General features: G+C 59.9%; 1 protein-coding gene across 3 annotated transcripts; it reads left to right on the top strand.

Moving 5' to 3' along the window:
* The first annotated feature begins 179 nt into the window (after positions 1 to 179).
* On the top strand, positions 180 to 12,445 carry TACC3 (transforming acidic coiled-coil containing protein 3). Of its 3 annotated transcripts, none has more exons than XM_077876515.1 (16): positions 180 to 338; positions 2,061 to 2,223; positions 2,374 to 2,516; positions 4,040 to 4,972; positions 5,718 to 5,784; positions 5,990 to 6,107; positions 8,107 to 8,159; positions 8,450 to 8,553; positions 8,908 to 9,007; positions 9,103 to 9,207; positions 9,866 to 9,942; positions 10,020 to 10,063; positions 10,546 to 10,706; positions 11,718 to 11,824; positions 11,939 to 12,059; positions 12,242 to 12,445. In XM_077876515.1, the coding sequence occupies exons 2-16, from the start codon at positions 2,062 to 2,064 to the stop codon at positions 12,305 to 12,307; spliced, it is 2,361 nt and encodes a 786-aa protein (XP_077732641.1). In that variant the 5' UTR covers positions 180 to 338; position 2,061; the 3' UTR covers positions 12,308 to 12,445. The 3 variants fall into 3 exon arrangements, with proteins under 3 accessions (XP_077732641.1, XP_077732634.1, XP_077732635.1); XM_077876508.1 differs by having other exon boundaries at positions 5,718 to 5,793; XM_077876509.1 differs by lacking the exon at positions 180 to 338 and adding an exon at positions 362 to 518 and having other exon boundaries at positions 5,718 to 5,793.
* Positions 12,446 to 20,314: the final 7,869 nt, after the last annotated feature.

The following is a 20,314-nucleotide window of genomic DNA, read 5'->3' as shown; positions in this document are numbered from 1 at the left end:
TCTACAGCTGGTCCCATTTTACACCTGGGGAAACTAAGACCGGGGCAAAGGCTGTCAGGCCCTGACCTCTGGGCGTGCAGCCGAGTCCGACAGCCCAGCAGCCTTCGCCCGCCCGCCGGCCGTCCCTCCCTACCGATGGCTTCCGGCGCGCGTCACGCCCCGCGGGCCCCTACCCCGGAAGCGGGACGTGGGCGTGGCCGCGGCTTCCGTGCGTCCCGCCCCCGGTCGCGCGCTGATTGGCCGCGGGCGCCAACCGTCGGTATTTGAATCCGCGGCGGGCGGACGGTCTCCCGGACTCGGCGCCTCCCGCTCCCTGGGCTTCGCGTGGCCGCCGGCAGGTAGGCGGCGGCGGCGGGGTCCCGGAGTCCCGGAGTCCCGGAGTCCCGGGGTCCCGGGGTCCCGGGCTCGGGGCTCCATCCACTTTCCTCCCCCAGTCCCCGGCCCCCGCGGCATCAGGGCGGCGTCTACCCTTGACCGACATTCCTCCCCGCTCTCCGCGCTCCTCCCGTGGCCCTGAGGTGCGCTGGCCGCGCCGCACCAGCCCCAGCGGCCGCCCGTCCGGGGATTCCTCCTCCCCGAGGTCCCGAGTAGCCCGGTTGCGGAGCCGCCCAGCCGCCCGGTGGGCTGCGTTGTGGCGGTCCAGGGGGCCCGTGTGTCAGGGTTTCTCCGGCCAGTCCGCTGGCCGCCCCCTCCTCGTCACCTCCTGAACCTGTCCAGCCTCCAGCACCACTCGCTTCCGAGCCTTGCACACGTGCAGCGCCCACCCTCAGGCCGGCTGCGCAGTGTCCAGGGGTCCCACCACTGGACCCCAATCCGCAGCCTTTGGGGGCAGCTCCCTACTATTCCCTCCACGCTGCACCTGCGAGCCTCCCTGACTGCAGCTGCCCAGCCCTCCCGGTGCTACCGATCCTCCCCACCTGCTGGGGCGGCTCCTGCACCCACCTCCTGTGCTCCGGGGCTGCCTGGCCTGGCCGCCTCTGCTCCGGAGCCGTCTCCCCGCTGTGGGTGGAGGCCGAACCCAGGCACCGCGGGGGCTGTTTACCCCCTTCCTCACGTACCCCACAGCCATCCAGCTCCTTTCTGCTTTACCCAGGTCACACCAAAAAAGAATTCCCCTTGAGTTGTGTTTCACTCCAGCTTCCACATCCTCAGAGGCCTGCTGGCCAGCCAGGGCCGACAACTGCACCCCTGGCTGGCTGCAGAAGCCTAGGACCCCCTACTTCCCTCCTCCCTTTCCCTAGCCTCCACATTCCTGCCAGGGCATCTTGTTACCCTGACTCACCTCTTTCCAGGCCAGCCTCCTTCCTCTGCCCCAGCTGCCCTGGCCTGGCTCCTCAAGCTGCAGTCTCCAGCATCCCCAACACCAGAAACACCTGTGATACTCCCACAGATGGGTCCTCTGGTGACTCCTGGCTTGGGAGTGTCACACTGATGACGTGACCATCATGAGGACCTTGGGGAAGGAGGAGTGGGGGCTGTTCTAGAACATTCTGGGCCTCTGTGTAGGTCACTGGTGCATGTTTCTAGACTCCAGGTCTCAGTGTAGTCCCCATCAAGTCATGCTGCATTTTGCTGGTTGGTGCCTTGTCCAGCTCTTTCTCTGGGGCTGGGCCCTCATGAGCCCCCAGGGTGCTCTCTGTTTCCCAGCCTGTGATGGGAGAGCAAGCCACAGCACTCTTCTGTTTCTTGCGCTCAGCTGACTTAGCAGCCTGCTGGAGCTGTGCTGTGGCCTGTTCCTTAAGCAAAGGCCTGAGGGGAGACCCAGGCTTTCCAACAGCCCAGCACCCCTGTCTCCTGACCTTCACCACTAAACCCCAGTGGTTTTCAGGACCTGATTCTTCTTCCTCCCTTTACGGCCTGAGGGCCCTTAAACCTCTTTTCTTGAGAAGTGACAGCTGCCCTAAAATAGGACAAGGACTGTCTGGCCCAGGACATGCTGCCTGAGATGGGACCCACCTGTGCAGGAAGGGGACATCTCCCATGTGAGGCCAGCTTCTTGCACTGGCCATTCATCCAAACTGCACAGCCCTCCCACTGACGCAAAGTGTCTGCTTTTCCAGAATGAGTCTGCAGATCTGCAACGATGAAAACGTCACTGGTGACAAAAGTACAGAAAACCATGAGTTCCTGTTTTCACCACCGGAACTTACTGGAAGACTATCTGTTCTTCGTCTGTCACAAAAAGAAAATGTGCCACCCAAGAGCGTAGTCAAAGCTATGAAAGTAAGCATGTTTTGCCCCTGTTAACTACTGTGTGTCACGCCTTCGATCACCCTGGGACTTGCTTTCCTGGGGACTTAGGGAAGTGGGCAGGGCACTGCCGGCAGAGTTGCTCAAGACTTGAATTATTGAACAGGTCTCTTCTCCCAACAGGTGACTTTTCAGACTCCTCTTCGGGACCCACAGACACATCGGATATTAAGTCCTGGCATGAGCAGCAAGCTCGAGGCTCCTTTTGCTCTGGAGGATGCTTTTGGGTTAGAAAACTCTCCTCAAAACCGGATCCAGAAGGAGAAGTAAGTTGTTGATGCTGCTTGATGTATTGCAATTTGTTTGGTTTGGTTGGTTGTTTTAAAGATCTTATTTAGGGACACCTGGGTGGCTCAGCGGTTGAGCATCTGCCTTTGGCTCAGAGCATGATCCCTGAGTCCCAGGATCGAAGTCCCACATCGGGCTTCCTGCATGGAGCCTGCTTCTCTCTCTGCCTGTGTTTCTGCCTCTCTCTGTGTGTCTCTCAAGCATAAATAAATAAAATCTTTGAAAAATAAAATAAAGATCTTATTTATTTATGAGACGTAGAGATGTAGGCAGAGGGATCATGACCTGAGCCCAAGGCAGATGCTCAACCACTGAGCCACCCAGGTTTCCCTGATGTGCTGCAATTTGTAACCCCTCCAGGGGATGTGGCAGGAAAATTGTTTTGTCCTCAGTCACATCTGGTTGAGTTCCTCCTAGTTTCTGCTCTGAGCTCGTGCAGTGTGTTGCCTGGCTCGCTTGCATTAGAGGTTATTTGTTAGTAGAAAAGCAAATGACGAAAAATACAGAACAAAGTTTAAGGGGTTTTTTGTTGGGTATTTTTTTTAAGGTCTTTATATATTTTAAAAGAGAGCAGGAGTGGGGAGGGGAAGAGTGAGAAGGAGAGAGAACCTCAACCTCACACCCTGAGATCACCTCATACCCTAAGATCACGGCCTGAGCTGAATTCAAGAGTTAAACACTCAACTTTTGAGATGCACTCAAATCAGACTGAGCCACCAAGTGCCCCAAATAAGTTTATGTTCCACTCCTTTACTGTGCCTTTGCCAGCAGATTGGCCTGGGTTTTGTTTCTCTAATTTCATGAAATGTCTGATCACAACTCCAAGGAAGGATGCTCTGTGGTTATGGTTCTTTATTCACACCCAATAGGGACTCCTTTCTACTTGCAAGCCAGCCTTGGGTGTTCTCAGTGTCAAACCCTGCTCTGTCAGAAGGCAGAGCTCTCGATCTTGCCTTTCTCTTTGGTGAAAATCTTGACCTTCTTGTGCCCTGTTCCTGACTGTGTAGCTAGTGGCCCTTACCTGAAAGGGGGAAATCAGCTAGCACAGAAAACCTTAACTGATTAATTATTTGTCACATCTGTACTATATCTCTTAGGAATCTGTGTGATTTAGGGGTGTTTGGGGTCTCAACTGGTGAATCCTCTGCCTTCAACTCAGACCATGATCCCAGGGTGCTGGGATCGAGCCTTGCATTGGGCTCCTAGCTCAGCAGAGTCAGCTTCTCCCTTACCTTCTGCACCTCCCCCTGCTTGTGATCACTTGTTCTCCTTGTCTTTCTCTACCTGATAAGTAAACTTTAAAACGAACAAACAAAACTTGTGTGATCTAGTTGGCCCACCAGCTTTGATTTATGAGCACATACTTGCTAAAGTTAATCCTAAAAAGAGTGTTGATTGAACATTCCTCTTTCCTGTTTGTAACTAACGTGTTCTCGTGGACTGAATTATAATTAAAAAGCTAATAGGTTCCTTAATATTAACTAAATTTGTTTCTAAAAAGTCAACAGCTTACAAAGGAGGTTGACCTCAAAATGACCAATGGAATTCTCCAGAAACCAATGATGACCAATGCCAACCCCCCTCCTGGGGATGTGAGAGCAGTCTCTGAAGATAGGCGGCATTCCAGTGGGCCCACCTCCACTCACCTGGCCAGCCTGGATCCCTCAAGCTCTCCCCAGATGCCAGAAAGTCTTGAAAATCAAGTGGCTTCTCTAGGACAAACGTCTGTGAGCCCTGAGCAAGCCTTGGAGGAAAGTGTTCGTTCTTATTTCTTAGAGAAAAGTATTATATCCACCTCTGAAATCCTAGAAGACTCTTCCCAGATGGCTCCCCAAGACAGAACAGAAGACCCTCACAGAGCTGCCAGAGAAAATTCAAACCAGGTCCCTGCATCCTCATCCGGGGCTACTTGGCCACCTGGCACTCAGCCTACAGAAGCATGTGCAGAAGGACCCTTCGCAGACCTGCCTGGCAAGGCCCCAGCCAGCCCTGAGGACCCCTTTGGTCCTAGGAACACCATCCTGGCCAGCCCTCTGAAGGCTAGAGGGGCCCCATCCCCAAGTCCTCAGAAGGAAGAAGCTGATGACCAAAGGGTCAGCTCGTGGAGCAACAGACCTATAAGGCTAGAATTTGATTTCTCTGACAATGCCACCAGCAAAAGGGAACTGGGGGAGAGACCCAGCCTTAAACCTCCTTCCGGGGTATCAGAGGCCAGACAGGAAAATGCACCCAAGGAGGCGGATGAGGAGCCCATTCCTCTTCTCCGGGGGTCTTACAACCTGGACTGGAACAAGCTGGATGACCCAGACTTTAACCCGTTTGAAGGTGGAAGAGAGGCCCAGCCCCCAGAAAGCCCCCAGAGCAGGCCAGCTGGACCTATGGCCAAGAAGTTGCATGCTGGTCCCGAGGCCACAGGGTACTCCCTTCTGAGCCAGTGAGTACTTGGTGGTGGGGGAGTAGCTAGCTGCTTGGTAGTGTGCACGCTAGAGGACCACAGACCAGAGATGCACATACATGCCCCCGAGAAGGGGTCTTGGGGCACACATAGGCTGCAGAGGCATGCTGGTCCTGGATCCCAAGACCGGGGAGGGTGCTCACAGCCACTGTAGATCGTGGAGGAGCATCCATGGCGGAGCCTCGTTCCGTCCCCTCCACAGGGGTGGGGCTATCCACATGCTTGCTAAGGGCATTGTCTATAAAAAAAAAACTGGAAATTTAGAAAGCTCTCTAGCGAATTCTGTCTGTAGTCCGAGAGCCAGTGGAGCGGCTCTCCATGCTTTCTGGGGTGCTCTGGCCCTCTCATGGTGCTCTCTGGGGATGGCTGCTTAGTGGCCACTGAGTGCTGGGTCCCAAGAGGAGCTTAGCCAGTGCCCAGCCACTTGTCCCACCAACAAGCTGCAGGTACATGTTGGGGCTAGCAGTCCGGCTAGGGAGGATCCTGGCCCTGGTAACTGGTGACCCTCCCCCAAGCATGTTTGCCAATGTCCTAATGAAACAGGACCAGTGAAGCTTTGGGGGTGGCTCCCAGAGCAGACTCAGCCTGGGAGCTCCTGGCCGAGTCCCATGAGCACAGGATTCTTGGGCAGTTGAGGTAGGGAGGGGTGCCCCTGCCACTCAGGCGAGTCTTCATGAGGCAGCTCCAGGCTAGGGCACAGGCCCTGCTGACCCTATCTCTTCAGGCAGGTGCCTACAGCCTCGGCAGAGGACGCACATGAGGTGCAGACGGCGGCAGGGACCCCAGGCACGGTGGGTGAGGTAGGGCCACGAGCACAGCCCATGCCTCCGTTGTGTGGGTCCTTGGGCAGAGGGAGGCTGGTGGAGATGGGGTGGGACGCAGAGCAGCACCCAGAGCCTCCTACACACCCCTGTCCCACCAAGACTGGGGGAGACACGGGTCCCACACGGGACCTCTGGTGCCCAAGCTGCCCAAATTGAGCCGGCCTTCCTGCAGGAGGGAGCAGCAGAGCGCGCAGGGGCATCCGCTCCAGCAGGCAGCCTGGGAGGTCCTCCACAGGACCCGGAGCCAGCCTCAGACCCCAAGGAGGAGTGCTTCCGAGACCCCACTGAGGGTATGTTGTCCCCAGGTCACTTGTCTGTCCCCACCACCGGGACACTGCTCCAAGCACTGGTGTTTAGAGGTGTTTTTCTGGAGACTCCGTGCTGTGACTTGAAGCAAGGCGCCCAGAGGTCACTGGTTTCTCAGGAGACGGATGCTCTCAGGATGTAGCCCTAATGTGAAGGTGTCCTGGGGCCAGAAATTGGGCTCAGGAAAGCGGGCTGGGGGTGGGGGTGGGGATGTGGCTCTGCACTGCATATTCATGGGTGGGGCCTTGCCAGTTCTGGGGGAAATGCTTTTGGAGGGGAGCCCAGATGGGGCACAAGCACCTCTGACCTCTCTGACGCAGCAGGCCCTGAGGTGGTTCCAGGGGGAATCTGGAATTGAACTGCCTCAAGAGCCGTAAGGCAACATGATGGGCTCCCTATTTAACCTGCACACCTAGAGAAGAGTGGAAATGGAATGCAGGGTTGGTCTGTGGAGGAATGATCCCAGGGCTCTCACCACTGTGGCACAGAAGCCACGGAGACCCCGGAGTCCTGTGAGTCCCATGTCTGGTTTGTCTTCCTGCGCATCAGGTTTTCTAGAGTCCTACACCTTGTACCACAACATCAGCATTTCCTTTCCTGGCGGGTAGCGCGGCACCGCGCAGATGGGCCATAGTTGGCACATCAGTCCACCCGTTGATGGGCGTCGGGGTTGTTTGTCCTTTTTGACGATTTGAAGGCTGCTGTGAGCTCTCACATACATGTGTTCATGTGTCTGTGAGGGTTCTGTTGTCTTGGGCATAAACCTAGAAAGTGATCTGGGTCATGCAGTAACTCTGGGTGAAACTGAGGAACCACCAGGGTGCTTTCTAAAGTGGCTGCAGCACATAAGGATCTCAGGGCACCAGTGTTTGAGGGTCCCAATTTCTCTAGGCCTTGTCGCCCCCGGGGCCACTGTGACCCGATTCCAGCCATCCAGGGTGGGGGTGCAGGGGGCCAGGTGCACCTCCGCGTGTTTTGACCTGCATCTTCCTGGTGACGAGCCTCTTTCCTGTGCCTTTCAGACCTTCTGCAGAGTGTTTGCTCTGGTCCTTCCCCTGCTGTTCCACTGTTGCGTTTTTATTGTTGAGTCGTCAGGGCCTTTGGATCTATCATAGGTGGGGACTTCTTACCAGACGTGTGACATGGAGGGAACCGTCTACCATCCTGTGGGCTTCCTCCCTCCCGATGGTGTCCTTTGAGGCACAGACGTTAACCTGAAGTCCCGTTTATCTCTTTTTTTGTTTTTTTCTTTGTGTTTTTGGTGTGAAGTCAATACCGTAAGGATTTACCCTTACATTTTCTAAAAACATTACAATTGTAACATTTACATTTGATTTTGAGTTAATTTTCATAGATGATGTGAGCCACTCTTAGATTTTTTTTAAACATGTATATATGTGTGTGTGTGTGTGTGTGTGTGTATATATATAAGTTACCAGGAATCGAGGGACTCTCTAGGGTAGTTCTAAACGGTAGCTCTTGGGCAGCCCGGGTGGCTCAGCGGTTTAGCACCGCCTTCAGCCCAGAGTGTGATCCTGGGGACCTGGGATCGAGTCCCGCATCAGGCTCCCTGCATGGAGCCTGCTTCTCCCTCTGCCTGTGTCTCTGCCTCTTTGTGTGTGTGTGTCTCTCATGAATTAATTAATTAATCAATCAATCAATCAGTTAAACAGTAGTTCTTAACCACGGCAGTTTGGTCCTGGGGACACTTGGTCATCATGCCTGGAGCGAAGCTGTTCAGCTCCTGCAGGACACAAGACAACCCCACAAAGTGCCCTGGCCCCAGGAGTCATTAGCGTGAGACCAGAAACCCCGCTACAAAGCACAGAATTGTTGGCTGCAGGTCCAGGCTAGGCAGGGAAAGGGATTGTCCTAGCCTCAGTGCTGCAGGGCGGGAAGCACTGGGCTACTGTTTGCTGTGCCTGAGCAGCAGGACCCGCCCACATGGGCCAGTAACGGCTGCCCTGACCCTATGCCTCTCAGTCCTAGGCACGGGAGCTGAGGTGGACTACCTGGAACAGTTCGGGAGTTCCTTGGTGAGTACCTGCACCTTCGTGGTGATCTCTTCCTGAGTATGCTTCTCAGGAGGGAGCTCTTTCTAGAACAGCCCTGAGCCACCATCACACCTCTTAAGATCACGATGGCCCTACTGCCCCACTGTGGTGTCCACACCTCCCTGGGAACCTCCCACCCAGGGCCCTTCCCAAGCCACACTCACAGCTTCCAATGCCCATCTCAAGCTCCCATGCCAAGGTAAACTCGAGTGCACACTGCCCTATGCTGAGGAAGGCCTCCTCGGGTGACAGTGACTTGCCTGTCCCTTCAGTTCAAGGAGTCAGCCCTGAGGAAACAGTCCTTGTACCTCAAGTTTGACCCGCTCCTGAAGGACAGCCCTCGGAGACCAGTGCCTGTGGCACCGGAGACCAACAGGTACTCCTACCCCCGGTCATGGGGCTTCAGGATGGCCATTGGTCAGTATTTCTAGACTAAGTGGGGACATGCCAATTCCAGCTCAGGAAGGTAGACTGTAGCAGCATCCCCTGGAGCCTCTTAGGTACCCGGGAGTGATTGTGGTCAGCTGCAGCCCCTGCCTTGTGAGTGAGGCTCCGTGAGCACATGGGCACCCCCTCTCCTTCACGGTCTGCGGTGGCCTGTGCTGCAGCAACAGAGCCTTAGGCAGCGTCAGGCCATTGTGACAGAGGCTGTGGGGCCCAGGACCCAAAGACCTTTCTTCCTTGGCCTTTGGGGAAGCCGGGTACGCTGACCTTCTATTTTGGGTCTCAGCACACAGGACAGCACACAGGACATGGCCGCACCTCCCTCAGGCAGCCCAACCGAGGCGAAGCTAGTGGAGTTGGATTTCCTAGGAGCCCCAGATGCTCCCGTAAGTGATACAAAGAGATGCCTCTGGTGAAAGGGGCTGAGGGGTAGCTCACCGTGCTGCTCTGGGAGCCCTCTGAGAGCTTGTCACCCCCACAGGTGCTGGATCCGCCTCCCTGTGTCTTCGGGCCTGGAGGCCCGCTGCTGCCCTTGGGCTCCATCGTGGATGTGCTGCAGTACACCCAGAAGGACATGGATGCAGCGGTGAGGGCAAGGCATGGCGTCCACGGGCTGCTGAGGCCAACAGCTCTGAGCACCAGCTTTCCTTGGGTGGCTGCAGGGAGAACTGGACATGTCCACTTACAGGTTCCCCAGCCTAAGGACCTGGAACTCCTGTACTTCTGTCTGTTTACACGCTGAGGGTCACAGGCATCCTCCAAGGGCACTGCTCCGGCCACCTTTGGGTGGTAAAGCAGGACTGCTGGGCCTTGCACCCCCATATCCCCTTGCTGCCCCGCTGTCCCCGGGATGGTGTTTGGCCTGGCCCCTCCTGGGACCCAGGCTGGGATATGCCCCTGACCAGACACATCCAGGCCGCCTCTGCCAGCAGCTGAGTCCTGCCCTGCTCTTGGTGCCCCATGGCCACTGTCCCGCTCAGAGCTAACCAGGAGCTCACGGCGTCAGGCCCCTTCCCCTCTGCAGGTGGCTCTTCCAGCCTTGCCTATGGCTGAGGATGTCCCCCATCCACCCACACAGATGTGCTCTCCCTGGGCACTAGCTGGCCCCAGTACCTCCAGTGAGGCACCAGGTCCTCAGCCTTCCCCAGGCTCCTCACAGCCAGCCCCTCAACTCTGACACGTTGCCCCAGAGACCCTTGGCACAAGGTGGTACCCAATGTCCATGTGACGTGTGGTTTGTGCAGGTGGAAGCCATGAGAGAAGAGAACTCCTTGCTGAGGAGCAGGTGTGACACACTCCATGCGAAGAATCTGGAAATGGGGTAAGGGCCGTGGTGGGCTTGGGTGGCTTGGGTCCACCTGCTGCACGGGGTCACCAGCACGTCTGTTCTTCCCACAGGAAGATAATGGACGGGTTTGAGGGGATCGTGTATCAGGCAATGGGTGAGTGCTGCTGGCCTGGGCGCCTCTGGCAGAGCAGTCGAGGCCAGTGAGGGAGCATCTGGCAGTCAGGAGAGCGGGTGGTGCTGGGTGGGCATCTGGGGCCTCAGTGGGTCGGTACCCATGGTGTCCAGCTGTGGATGTGTCAGGCAGGCTGAGCGTGAGTACCTCACCTTGGGCGAAGCCTCAAGCTCTGGGGGGCCCCTGGCCTGGGGACCCACTCCAGAGCCGCCCCAAGTTCCTATGATCCCCCCCCACCCCAAGGGCTGGCATTGAGGCAATGGCTGTTTCTGGGCTCTCGTGCCCCTGTCCCCCAGGCTCTGCTCTAGAAGGCCACCATGGAGAGGGGCCCTGTCACCCGGCCCTTAGTGGGACCGGCTCTCCTCCACCACCATGCATCCCCTGCCTCCAGTTTGCCATAGTCTGTGGCACAAGCACATAGGGTGCTCCTCTAATCCCAAGAATGTGTTTCTCTTCCCTTCAAGAGGAGGCTCAGAAACAGAAGGAACTAGCAAAAGCTGAGATCCAGAAGATTCTAAAGGAAAAAGACCAGTTGGCTGCAGACCTGAGCTCCATGGAAAAGTCTTTCTCTGACCTCTTCAAGCGGTTTGAGAAACAGAAGGAAGTGATCGAGGGGTATCACACGGTAGGTGGCGCTGGGTGGGCCTGTGCCCGTCGTCCAGCAGAGGGTCCCAGAGGAGGGGAGGGCTTGGCCCCCAAGCCAGCCTGCCTTGTGTCCTCACCTTGGTGGGGGCTGCAAGCTGCTCTCTCTCCAGGAAGACCACGCAGCTTGGCACTTGGCTGTGCCCAGGGTCGGGGGAGGTTCCTATCCATCAAGGGGCGCGCAGCACGAGCTGTGGGGCCTGGACTGGAGATGGAGCCACAGCAGGCCGAGCAGGTGCCTTCTGGAGGAAGGCCTGGGCCACACACACCTCAGTGGTCCCGCCACATGCACCCGCAGGAGTCGGGCCACACATGGGGTGACCTGGCACAGGTGGATGCGTTCTGGGGACACAGCAGGACCAGGGCTCCCCTGCGGCTGACCATTTCTTCCTCTGGGAGGGGAGGGCGCCTAAAGGAGCTAGTCTCTACCCAGAGGACATAGGGAGGCACATGTGTGGCTTGCAGTGACTGTGTAGTTGCTGGAGGGGCCTGTGGGGTGGTGGGGGAGCCAGAAGGTGCTGCCTGATGTGTTGGATGGAGGGAAGCAACGGGCAGAACTGACAGGTCCCTGTTGCCATGAAGGACATTAGGGCCTCTGCCTCCAGCCTTCCCCCTGCCTACAACCTCCCTCCACCTGTGCCTCTCAGCTGTTGCTTTGTCATGGCCTGAAGCCAGAGCTCCGACTGCTGTGGGGCTGTGGTTACGTGGCCCTCGGGACAGCCCCAGTCCCTGTCTACATCTTCCCTCCTGTGGCCAGCGATGCCCGCCTGAGGCCTGGGTGCTGCGTGACTGGCAGGTTGAGGGGATGAGGGGAGCTGTAGACAGCGGTGGCAGCTGTGAGGGGCTGGGTCCATCCTGAGCCACACACTGGGGGCACCAGCAACATCCTTGTGGCCTTACTCGTTGGGCCCGTCCACACCTGACCAAAGCCAGGCCTGGGGGGGCTCTGACAGTGGTGCCCTGCTGGCGGTTCATGTTCACTCATTCTTCAAAGAATGAAGAATCTCTGAAGAAGTGTGTCGAGGATTACATAGTGAGGATTGAGAAGGAGGGCCAGCGGTACCAGGCCCTGAAGGCCCATGCAGAAGAGAAGCTCAAGCTGTGAGTGCAGCTGGGAGAGCCCCAGCGGGGCTGGAAGTGGGCGGAGAAATGTCCAGCAAGTCTGGGGAGGGAGCTCCTGTGCTGACCTCTCAGCCTTGTCCTCTGTGTCTCCAGTGCCAGTGAGGAGATCGCCCAGGTGCGCAGCAAGGCCCAAGCGGAGGCCCTGGCCTTCCAGGCCAGCCTGAGGAAGGAGCAGATGCGCATCCAGTCACTGGAGAAGACAGTAGAGCAGAAGGTGGGCTCATGGACCCACAGCACCTGGGGGTGGCAGGGACCTGGAGCAGAGGCTGTTGGCCGGTACCCAGAAGCAGGGACTCAGGGCACTCGGCTCTCATCTTGGGCTCAGCCCCACGGCGGATAAAGGGGTGACTTAAATCCCAGTTTGTTTTCTTGAAGATTTTGACTTTTTTCTTTCAGACTAAGGAAAATGAAGAATTAACCCGAATCTGTGATGACCTCATTTCCAAGATGGAGAAGATCTGACCTGAAGCCCCTCCCCCCCTTTCTGTATATCTGTCTGTCTGTCTGGGGAAGGTTTTGTGTTCTTTCCTCTCACTTAACCTCTGGTTTTTAAACTAGACTACTTTAAGAAGAGTAAATAAAGTTTCCCTTAGGTTCGCATGTTTAGGTTGCTTGGTTTTGACTATAGTACTGGTTTCTGGCTTTGGCCAGAGGGTGACTCGACCCCTGCTGCTGTGACCTGTGCACCTTGCGGTTGCCTGTGAGTGCCAGCCCTGCCCTTGACTTCACACCACCACGCAGTCCCCACGGGGAACCAGTAGCGCCCCCATGCTGGTGGCTGGGACGTCAGTGCTGCCCACCCCCACGAGTGTGGGTCCTGCCCATACCTCCCACAGCAGGCTGGCCTTCTGGCCATGCCCTCACAGCATGGCCCCTGGATGCAGCCAGATGGATACCTGTCCCCAGGTGGTGCTGGGGTGCTAGCGCTGTCCTCAAGCAGGCAGAGGGCACAGGGGAGAAAACACACCCGTGGACGTAGGTAAGGAGAGGCTCGTGCCCAGACCTGAGGACGAACGGCCAGCAAGAGGGAGCAGGGGCCCCAACACCAAGCCCAGGGCGGTATTGCCTGTGAGGAGGCCTCAGCATTCCAATGCCACCCGGGGGTGGGCAGCACTGACGTCCTGACCCCCAGTAGGGGCGCTGCCAGCTGCAGGCCTTGGCACAAGGTCCAGGGTGGGAGGTGACTATGGGGCCAGCCAGCAGAGCATCCTGGACTCCCCAGGTGGAGAGCATGTTTGTTCTGAGCATTTGAGGGGACGTGCCTGGTACTGGGACAGAGCCAGGCTGGGAGCAGGAACTGAGTGGCCCCCGACTCCAGGCCTCCCCTGTCCCCCATCCTCTGCCCTCATGACCTTCCTGCCCGCAGTCCCAGGATCTCTGCCCTTGTGGCACCTCCCATCCGTAACCTCCCTCACTCAAGAACCCCCAGGACTGGCCCGGGCAGGTGCTGCCCTACAGCCATCACCTCTGCTCAAAAGCCACTTCTCAGAGTGGCCTCCTTGACATCACCAAGCCAAACCAGGTGTGTCTGGGGGCACCGGTGTCCGGGAACTCCCTTGCTAGCCCTGCCCAGGCCCCTGCAAATGAGGCCTCCACTTAAGTGTTCTTCCCACGCAGAGGCCACCCCTTGCCGCCTCCCAGCAGGCAGGCCGGGCTGACCACCCACAATAACCCGACAGGCTCCTCCACCCGGAGCTCTGTGATTCCTCTGTACCACTGGCCATGCCCCCGTCTGCTCCCCCGTTCCCCTGCGAGAGGTTAGGGTTAGGGCACGTGGACCCTAGAAGCCATCCCCTTAAGAGCAGAACTGGGTGTCGCAGGGTTTGTGAACAATCAGCTGGCCCTGGCTGGCAAGGGGGTGTGGGCAAGAAGCGTGGCACCACCCAGGCTGGCCCAGCTGCAAGGCCTGCCCCTCTGAAGCAGCGCTCTGGGCCATCCTCATCATACCAGCTCTTCCCCAGGATGACTGGGGCTCCTGCTCTTGACATACAGTCCCTCCCACCCTACTCCAAACCTCGTCGTAACCTCTTCCTTGCCCGCCACCCCTCGTGTCAGCCCTACCCCTGTCCCTGGGACCCACCTACCTGCCTTACACAGGAACCTGCCCCACCATACTCCTCCCCTGCACAGGAACCCCTGCCACACTCCCACCGAGGAAGAGCTTCAAGAGCCTACTGAGGCCCACAGGGACCAAAGGCCACAGTGGGAGAAGAGGCCGGGCAGGGCACAGGTTGTGGGCAGTACCTCTTCTGCCTGGGGACAGGACCGGGCAGCCCGGCAGCCTCATTGGCCCCGCAGGCACGTCTGGCATGGGCAGCACGGTGGCCACGTGGCAGCAGGGCTCTTGCCTCTCTGCAGGGTTGGGGCTGCCCCGAAGAGGTCTGTAGGGGCAACCTCCTCACTCAGGCCTGCCTGCCTGGCCTCTCTGCCACCCCCCCTCACCGAGTGCTGCCGCCGGGGCCCTGTCCCCTGCCGGGGCCTCTCTGAGCCAGGCCAACGAGTCTGCCCAGAGAAGGCCAGTCGGGGCAGCAGGCCGTGCTGAGGACACGGGCCGCCGGGCAGCATCCTGGGCCAGGAGCCTCTCTCCGGGACAAAGGGGCCTTGTGCGGCTGAATGGGTGTTTATACTGGAGCCTGAGCTGACTCGGGGCTGCAAGGCCGGGCAGGCCTGGCACCGGTCTTCCCCGGGTAAACACCGCCAAGCCAGGCATGCGGCGCTGCGGCTCAACTTCCGCACCCTGCGTTCCCCGCATGCGATACCCACGGCGCCTGGGGACACAGGGTCTGCCTCCAGGTCCCCAGAAAGGAGTGGGGGGAGGGGAGAGTAGGGTCAGCAGGGTGGGTGCAGAGGCCTCGTAGCCAGGCACCCAGGGGCTGCCAGCCATCTTTCTTCTGCCCGGGACATGAGCACCCCAGGGTGCTGGACCCCCCCACCAGCCTGTGGAGAATCCTCCTCTTATGAACTGAATGTGCATCCCCAAACTCCCGTGACAAAGGTCTAACCCCCTAGCAGGATGGTATCAGGATGGGGCAGGGGTTGCTTAGGGAGGGGATTAGGTTAGGTAGGTCATGAGGGACTGGGACTCTCGGCATGAGTGCCCCACCTGACCTCCCTGGACCTGTGGCCACCACACCCCGCTGCGAGGGCTGCTGGCCAGGGGTTGCCAGCCACGGGGCTCCATCCCCCTGGGGGAGGAGCAGGGGATTGGCCACCTTTGCGGCCCCCAGCTGTAGGTCACCATCTGTTCCCCCTCGCCATTGCCTCTCCCTGAAGTCAAGTGCTGCCTCCACCCACAGCTGCCCCCAGCCCCAGTGGAACCCCACACTCTCCTTGGCCCCTTAGAAGGGAATGAGGATTTCTGCGTGGCCAAGTGGGTGCCCAGAAGGCCCTTTCTTGGGCAGGCCACCCCGTCTGTGCCACTCTGCTTTCTGGAAAGACCAAAGGGCATTCGTGCTGTGTGTGCATGTGTGACCTGGGCTCTGAGCTCCCTCACTGGCCCCTCTGCTACCCTGGGTGTGCTGGGCTCATGTCACTCATGCCTTCTTGGGAGGTCCTGGCAGGCAGAGGCCAGCAAGCCACCACACCACTTTGGTCCCAGTGACTGCTCTCTAGCCCCCAGCCTGCTCCTGTTTCCAATGAGGCTGCATGAGGCCAGAATGCAGCCCAGATGGGGTGCACTCAGGAGGTGGGCACATGTGTCGGGATGTGTGCATGAGGTGGACAGCACGCCTGTGGGGGCTGCACATGTGGGGACATACCCCCCGGCCCTGCTCCTAGAGGCCTCCGTTCCCAGGACCCCTGCACTGCCCGGCTTGGCTCCTCTGACCCTCCTGCTCTCTGACCAAGGCTGTGAGGCAGCCGCTGGGCCAGGAAGCCTGCAGGGGGTGCCATTGGGCTGGACTGGGCTGCCTCCTGCCAAGCCTCCACCCTGGGGCCCTGCTTAGCTGTTGGGGGCACCAATCCTCCCCCCTACACCTCCCCTCTACCCAGTAGACCCCTGTGCACCAACCCAGGCCTGCCCCAAAGTCTAGCAGGGGTGCTGGGTGAGGAACTCCCAGGGTGGGGCCAGCATCATCCCCTGAGGCTCTGGGCAAGCTGGGACCGGCGGGGTGGGAGGAGTGGACAGCCCCTTCCCTCTCTGCCCAGTCTTTGTCCAGCAATGTTGGGGGTGGGAGGCACTGCACCCTGGCCCCCCTGATCACCAGCCAGGCAACAGGGCACAATAATACTTCAGGAGTGGGCCAGACTCTTCAGAGAAAACCCTCTGCCCCCAACCTGGCCCTGGGCTCCAGGTGTCTGTAGAGTGAATACAGGGGTAGACAGACGTGTGGGCAGCAGGAAACCCCCAGGTCCCCTTGCTCTAGGACATGCCTCCTGCAGACAGCGGGTGCACTGACAGGGTGTACGAATGAGTGAGTGGGGGAGGGAGGGAAGGAATGACCCAGTGAGGGGAGGCTGTGCCCAGCACAGGAGCCAGGTGCCCAGAGGCAGTACCCTCTGACCTGGTCGTCCTGGCCAACTGGGAGAGGATGCCCCAGTCCTGTGTGCACCCAGCCCCCGCGGGCCCACATTGGGCTTACCCTGGGTTGGGATCCTAGGGACCCAGGTGTTCACTCTGCTGGGGCAGAGATGGGGCAGGCAGGGCTGTGGGAGAGCACGCTTGTGTTTATCTCAATGGGGTGACATGTGACACTGAGCTTCCCTGAGGAGGGGGCGCCTGAGCTGGGCTGCAGAGAGGTGGGCGGCCTGTGGGCCACTGGCCTGGCCTGCTGTCTATCCGTCCGTTGGGTGTCCAATGGTGCTGTGTATGCCGACGGGGAGAGAGCCAGACTTGCAGCCAGCTCACGGGGTCCCACCAGAGGGCGGTCTTTCCCTGGTGTGCCAGGCTGGCAGGGCCTTGACCGGGTGGGGCCTGGAGAGCTGCCAAGGACAGGGCCTGGGGCCAAACTGTGAACCTCCCACCCGCAGGCAGTGTCCCAGCCCTGTGGCCTGTGGGAGAGCCTGACACCCCCCAACCCCAACCTCGGGACTGCCCTGCACTAGCTGCTGAGGCCACGCCTGACCCTCTTAGGGGCCCTGGTGACTGCGAGTCCAGTCGGCAGGGCTGACTAGAAAACAGTGGTTGGTGCTAGGGGTGAGGTAGGGCAGGGGCTGGCCACCGTGGGTCTGGCCACCCAGACCCCTGACAGCCCCCAAGAGGAGGTGGGACCTCAGGCCCTGAGACACTGCACATATGCATTGTCCACACACATGACAAACACGTGTTCCAAGCCCTCTTCCAGGCCTCGGAGGACAGCCGGGAGCAGATGGGTCCAGTCCCTGCCCTGGCAAAGCCAACCTACTGGCGGAGGGCAAAGGAGTGAGCAAGTGACTACAAACCACACTGAGAGGTAGTGTGCTGTGGGCTAGGGATGTGGGGGGAGTAGGGGCATCAGTGCACCTCAGGGATGTCCAGGCACCCTCTGCAGCCAGTAAGGTCCAGCTGCTGCTTCCCAGCCTCCTCTGCCCCACCCCCTACATGCCATGGAGACACACCCACTCCCACTAAGCTTCCCGGGGCAGAGGTGGCTGGGATACTCCCTCCCCTCCCGTGGCAGAAGCAGGGAGCATGGGACAGGGACAGGGGTGAGGCTGCCCCAACCCAAGGGAGGACTGGCCCCTGTGCTCTGCAAGGCCTGACATTCCCACAAAGCATAGGCAACCCGCATCCCCGACTGGCCCCGCGCTCCCCAGAGGGCAGATGGCTGGGGCAGCATCTATCCTGGGAGACCAAAGACTAGGCTGGCCTGGCTCTGTTCCCTGCTCTCAGGACCCCAGGCAGGGCTCTCACCCTCTCTGTACTACACAGAGGTCATGTGCCAATGATCCTCAGCCTCCTCTGGACCTGAAAGGTGGCCCCCCACCATCCCCCTCAGTTGGGCTGGGGCTGGCGGGTATGTCACCCTGTGCCAGACCAAGCAGCCAGAGGAGCCCGGGCTCTGGGCAGGCCCAAGGTGGGGGGGGGCGCCTCTTACACAAGTAGCATGCTGGGGAGCCTCGAGAATCAGAAACACATGGCTAGGCAAGCCCTGTGTCCCTGTGTCCCTGCATCCAGCCCTCGGGCAGCTCACCCACAGAGCAGAGCCAGGGCGGGAACCCAAGGGCCGGGATCCACCAGGCCTTCCCACCTCCACCCACCTATCTGCACTGGACACACCATGTGGTCTCAACCTCTCCATCACCCAGCTCGGTGGGTGTGCTTCCTCTGCTTTGAGGCTCCTGCCCGTTCACCTGGCCTCATTGACTGAAGGTGGGTCCTCAAAGCTGGAGGCTCCCAGGTGAGTGGTCCTCCCACCCCGTAGCCTGGCACCTGGAGGACTTGGGACTTCAGGCTCCGAAGGGCCCTCCTGAGCACCCAGTCACAGACATGACAGCACACCGCCGGGGGGCAGGCTCTGGGGCTCCTGTCACTGTGAGGGATGAAGGGAGCTGACCCTGCAGCTGCCTCCAGAGCAGGGCTTGGCGCCCAGGCCCTGGTCACCCCATGTTGCTGACAAGGTCCAGGCCTTGGGACGCTGCCATCCTGCTCACCACTTCTTTTCATGGGGCACTCCACTATGGGCCAGCCCAGCACCAGCGGGCTTCCTGGAGGAGGGGCTCTAGAGCTGGGTTCAGGATGGGAAGTGGGTGCTGCCAGCAGAGGGCCCCTCTCCAAGAAGAGACTGGTCATTGGGTGACCCGCCCAGCCTCTCAGCTGCCTGGGGGGTCGCTGAGTCCCCCTGGCGAGGCCCCACCCAGCCCCAGGGCCACCCGGGCCAGGCAGGCATGGGCCGGATCTATGCCCGCCCTGACGTGCCCACCCTGCTGCCGCTTCCCTCTGGGAGTGCACCCTACATGCCAGGTGCCAGCTCGCCTGCCAGCAGCATGATCTCACTTTGCTCCCCCCCCACCCCGCAGGGCGGGCCGGGGCGGCACCCCACCCCACAGGCGACGTGACTTGCCCGAGGTCCCACAGCCCTCTCAGCCACTCCCCACCCTGCCCTGGTGTTCCGCCCTCCTCTGCTTCCTGGAATAGCCCAGGGGCTCCTGAGCCCCTCCTCCCCATGTCCTCACATGGACGGTGACAACCCAAAGCAGGGGCCCTGAGGGAGTCAGGACAGCCAGGCTGCTGGATGGGACCGTAGTCCTGGCCCTGCAGCACCAGAGAAGGCGGCAACACGCGGCAGCAGGGCAGGGGCTCTAGATGCCCGGGGCGGCCCTTGTCGGCTCAGGATCCCCGGGAGGGGAGGCCATGCAGGTCCTGGCAGAGGGCAGGCCCCGAGAAGGCGGGCAAGTATGGTTGTTGTTGCTGACATGTTCCACTTCTTCTTTTGCTCCCGGGTTCCCGGGCTCCCGCAGGCAGTCCTCCGCCAAGCAGGAAGTGCTGGGGCTCTCCCACGGGCCACTGGCCAGGTCTGCTTGATGCTTCTGGGAACCCCCTCCCCACATGCTCAGGAAGCAGGAATGTGCCCTTGCCCTGAGCCCAGGCTTGTCTGGCCCAAGGTGCCCCACAGGCCCAGCCACACGTGCCCCTCCCTCCTGCCAGGGACAGCTGGGCAAGGCTGGCTTCCTGGGGGAGGTGCTCTGGGCCTGACTGCCCAGCAGCCCAGGGGGAGGCTTGCAGGCCAGGATTCTGCACAGGGACTTAGCTCTAGCAAAGCAGGAAGAGAAGAGGTGCCAGGGCTCTGGGGCCCCAGGCCGAGCTGTCATCCTCCTTATGGCCAGGCTCTGAAGCCAGCTCCGGACTCCAAGACCTGAGCTCTTGACCCACACCTGCAGGAGGGGGCGGGGACAATAAGCAGGGAGACCACACCCTCCCACAGGTCAGGCTGGCTGGGGCCCACCCTACCATGGAGCCCTGTTCTGCGACATTGGCCAGGCCCTGACTCACTGGAGGCTGGGGGCTTCTCAAAGGAGCCCCTCCCCAGAAAAGCTACCCTGGGCTCCCTTTGGCAGCCTTCAGGCTTAGGGCCAGTCCCATAGTGTGGGGACTTGGGGGAGTGCATGGGCAGGGGAGGCCTTGGGACCCATATCCAGAGAAGCCGCAGAGGGTGTCAGAGGGTGGATGGCAAGGACAGTGACCTGTGGGGACTGGCCTGTGGGAGATACGGGGAGGCAGTGGGGACACCTGGAGGAGACCCGGGAAGGCCCTGGGAGAAGGATCCCCCGAAGGAGGTGGGGCATGTGGCTCCCGCAGGGCCGGGCAGGCTGCCCCCAGCCCAGCAGGGCCCACATGCCCAGGTACTCCCCCGACAGTGTGAACAGTGCACTGCCAGCCCCCGGGGCTCATTCCTGATGAGGAGAGCCTCCCATCCCACTGCCAGAGGCCAGCAGGGATGGATGGCTGTGTCACCCATTCTGTGGCAGGGACGGCCCTGTACTGAGGGTTCTGGGGCCAGGCTGTGGGGCGATGTGTGGCTGGACACACAGAGCTCTCGGTGGGACATAGGG

This window comes from Canis aureus, chromosome 2 (assembly GCF_053574225.1).
Source record: "Canis aureus isolate CA01 chromosome 2, VMU_Caureus_v.1.0, whole genome shotgun sequence".
Taxonomy (NCBI): Eukaryota; Metazoa; Chordata; class Mammalia; order Carnivora; family Canidae; genus Canis; species Canis aureus.
Note: the sequence above shows the minus strand (reverse complement) of the source record. Positions and strands in the feature narration are given on the sequence as shown.

Bases quoted from the DNA above. Each gene is read 5' to 3' on its own strand.
- TACC3 (XM_077876508.1), top strand. From the start codon at position 2,062: ATGAGTCTGCAGATCTGCAACGATGAAAACGTCACTGGTGACAAAAGT. The intron at 5,794-5,989 runs GTAGGGCCACGA...GCCTTCCTGCAG, and splicing joins CCCCAGGCACGGTGGGTGAG to GAGGGAGCAGCAGAGCGCGC. The intron at 10,064-10,545 runs GTGAGTGCTGCT...CTTCCCTTCAAG, and splicing joins GATCGTGTATCAGGCAATGG to AGGAGGCTCAGAAACAGAAG.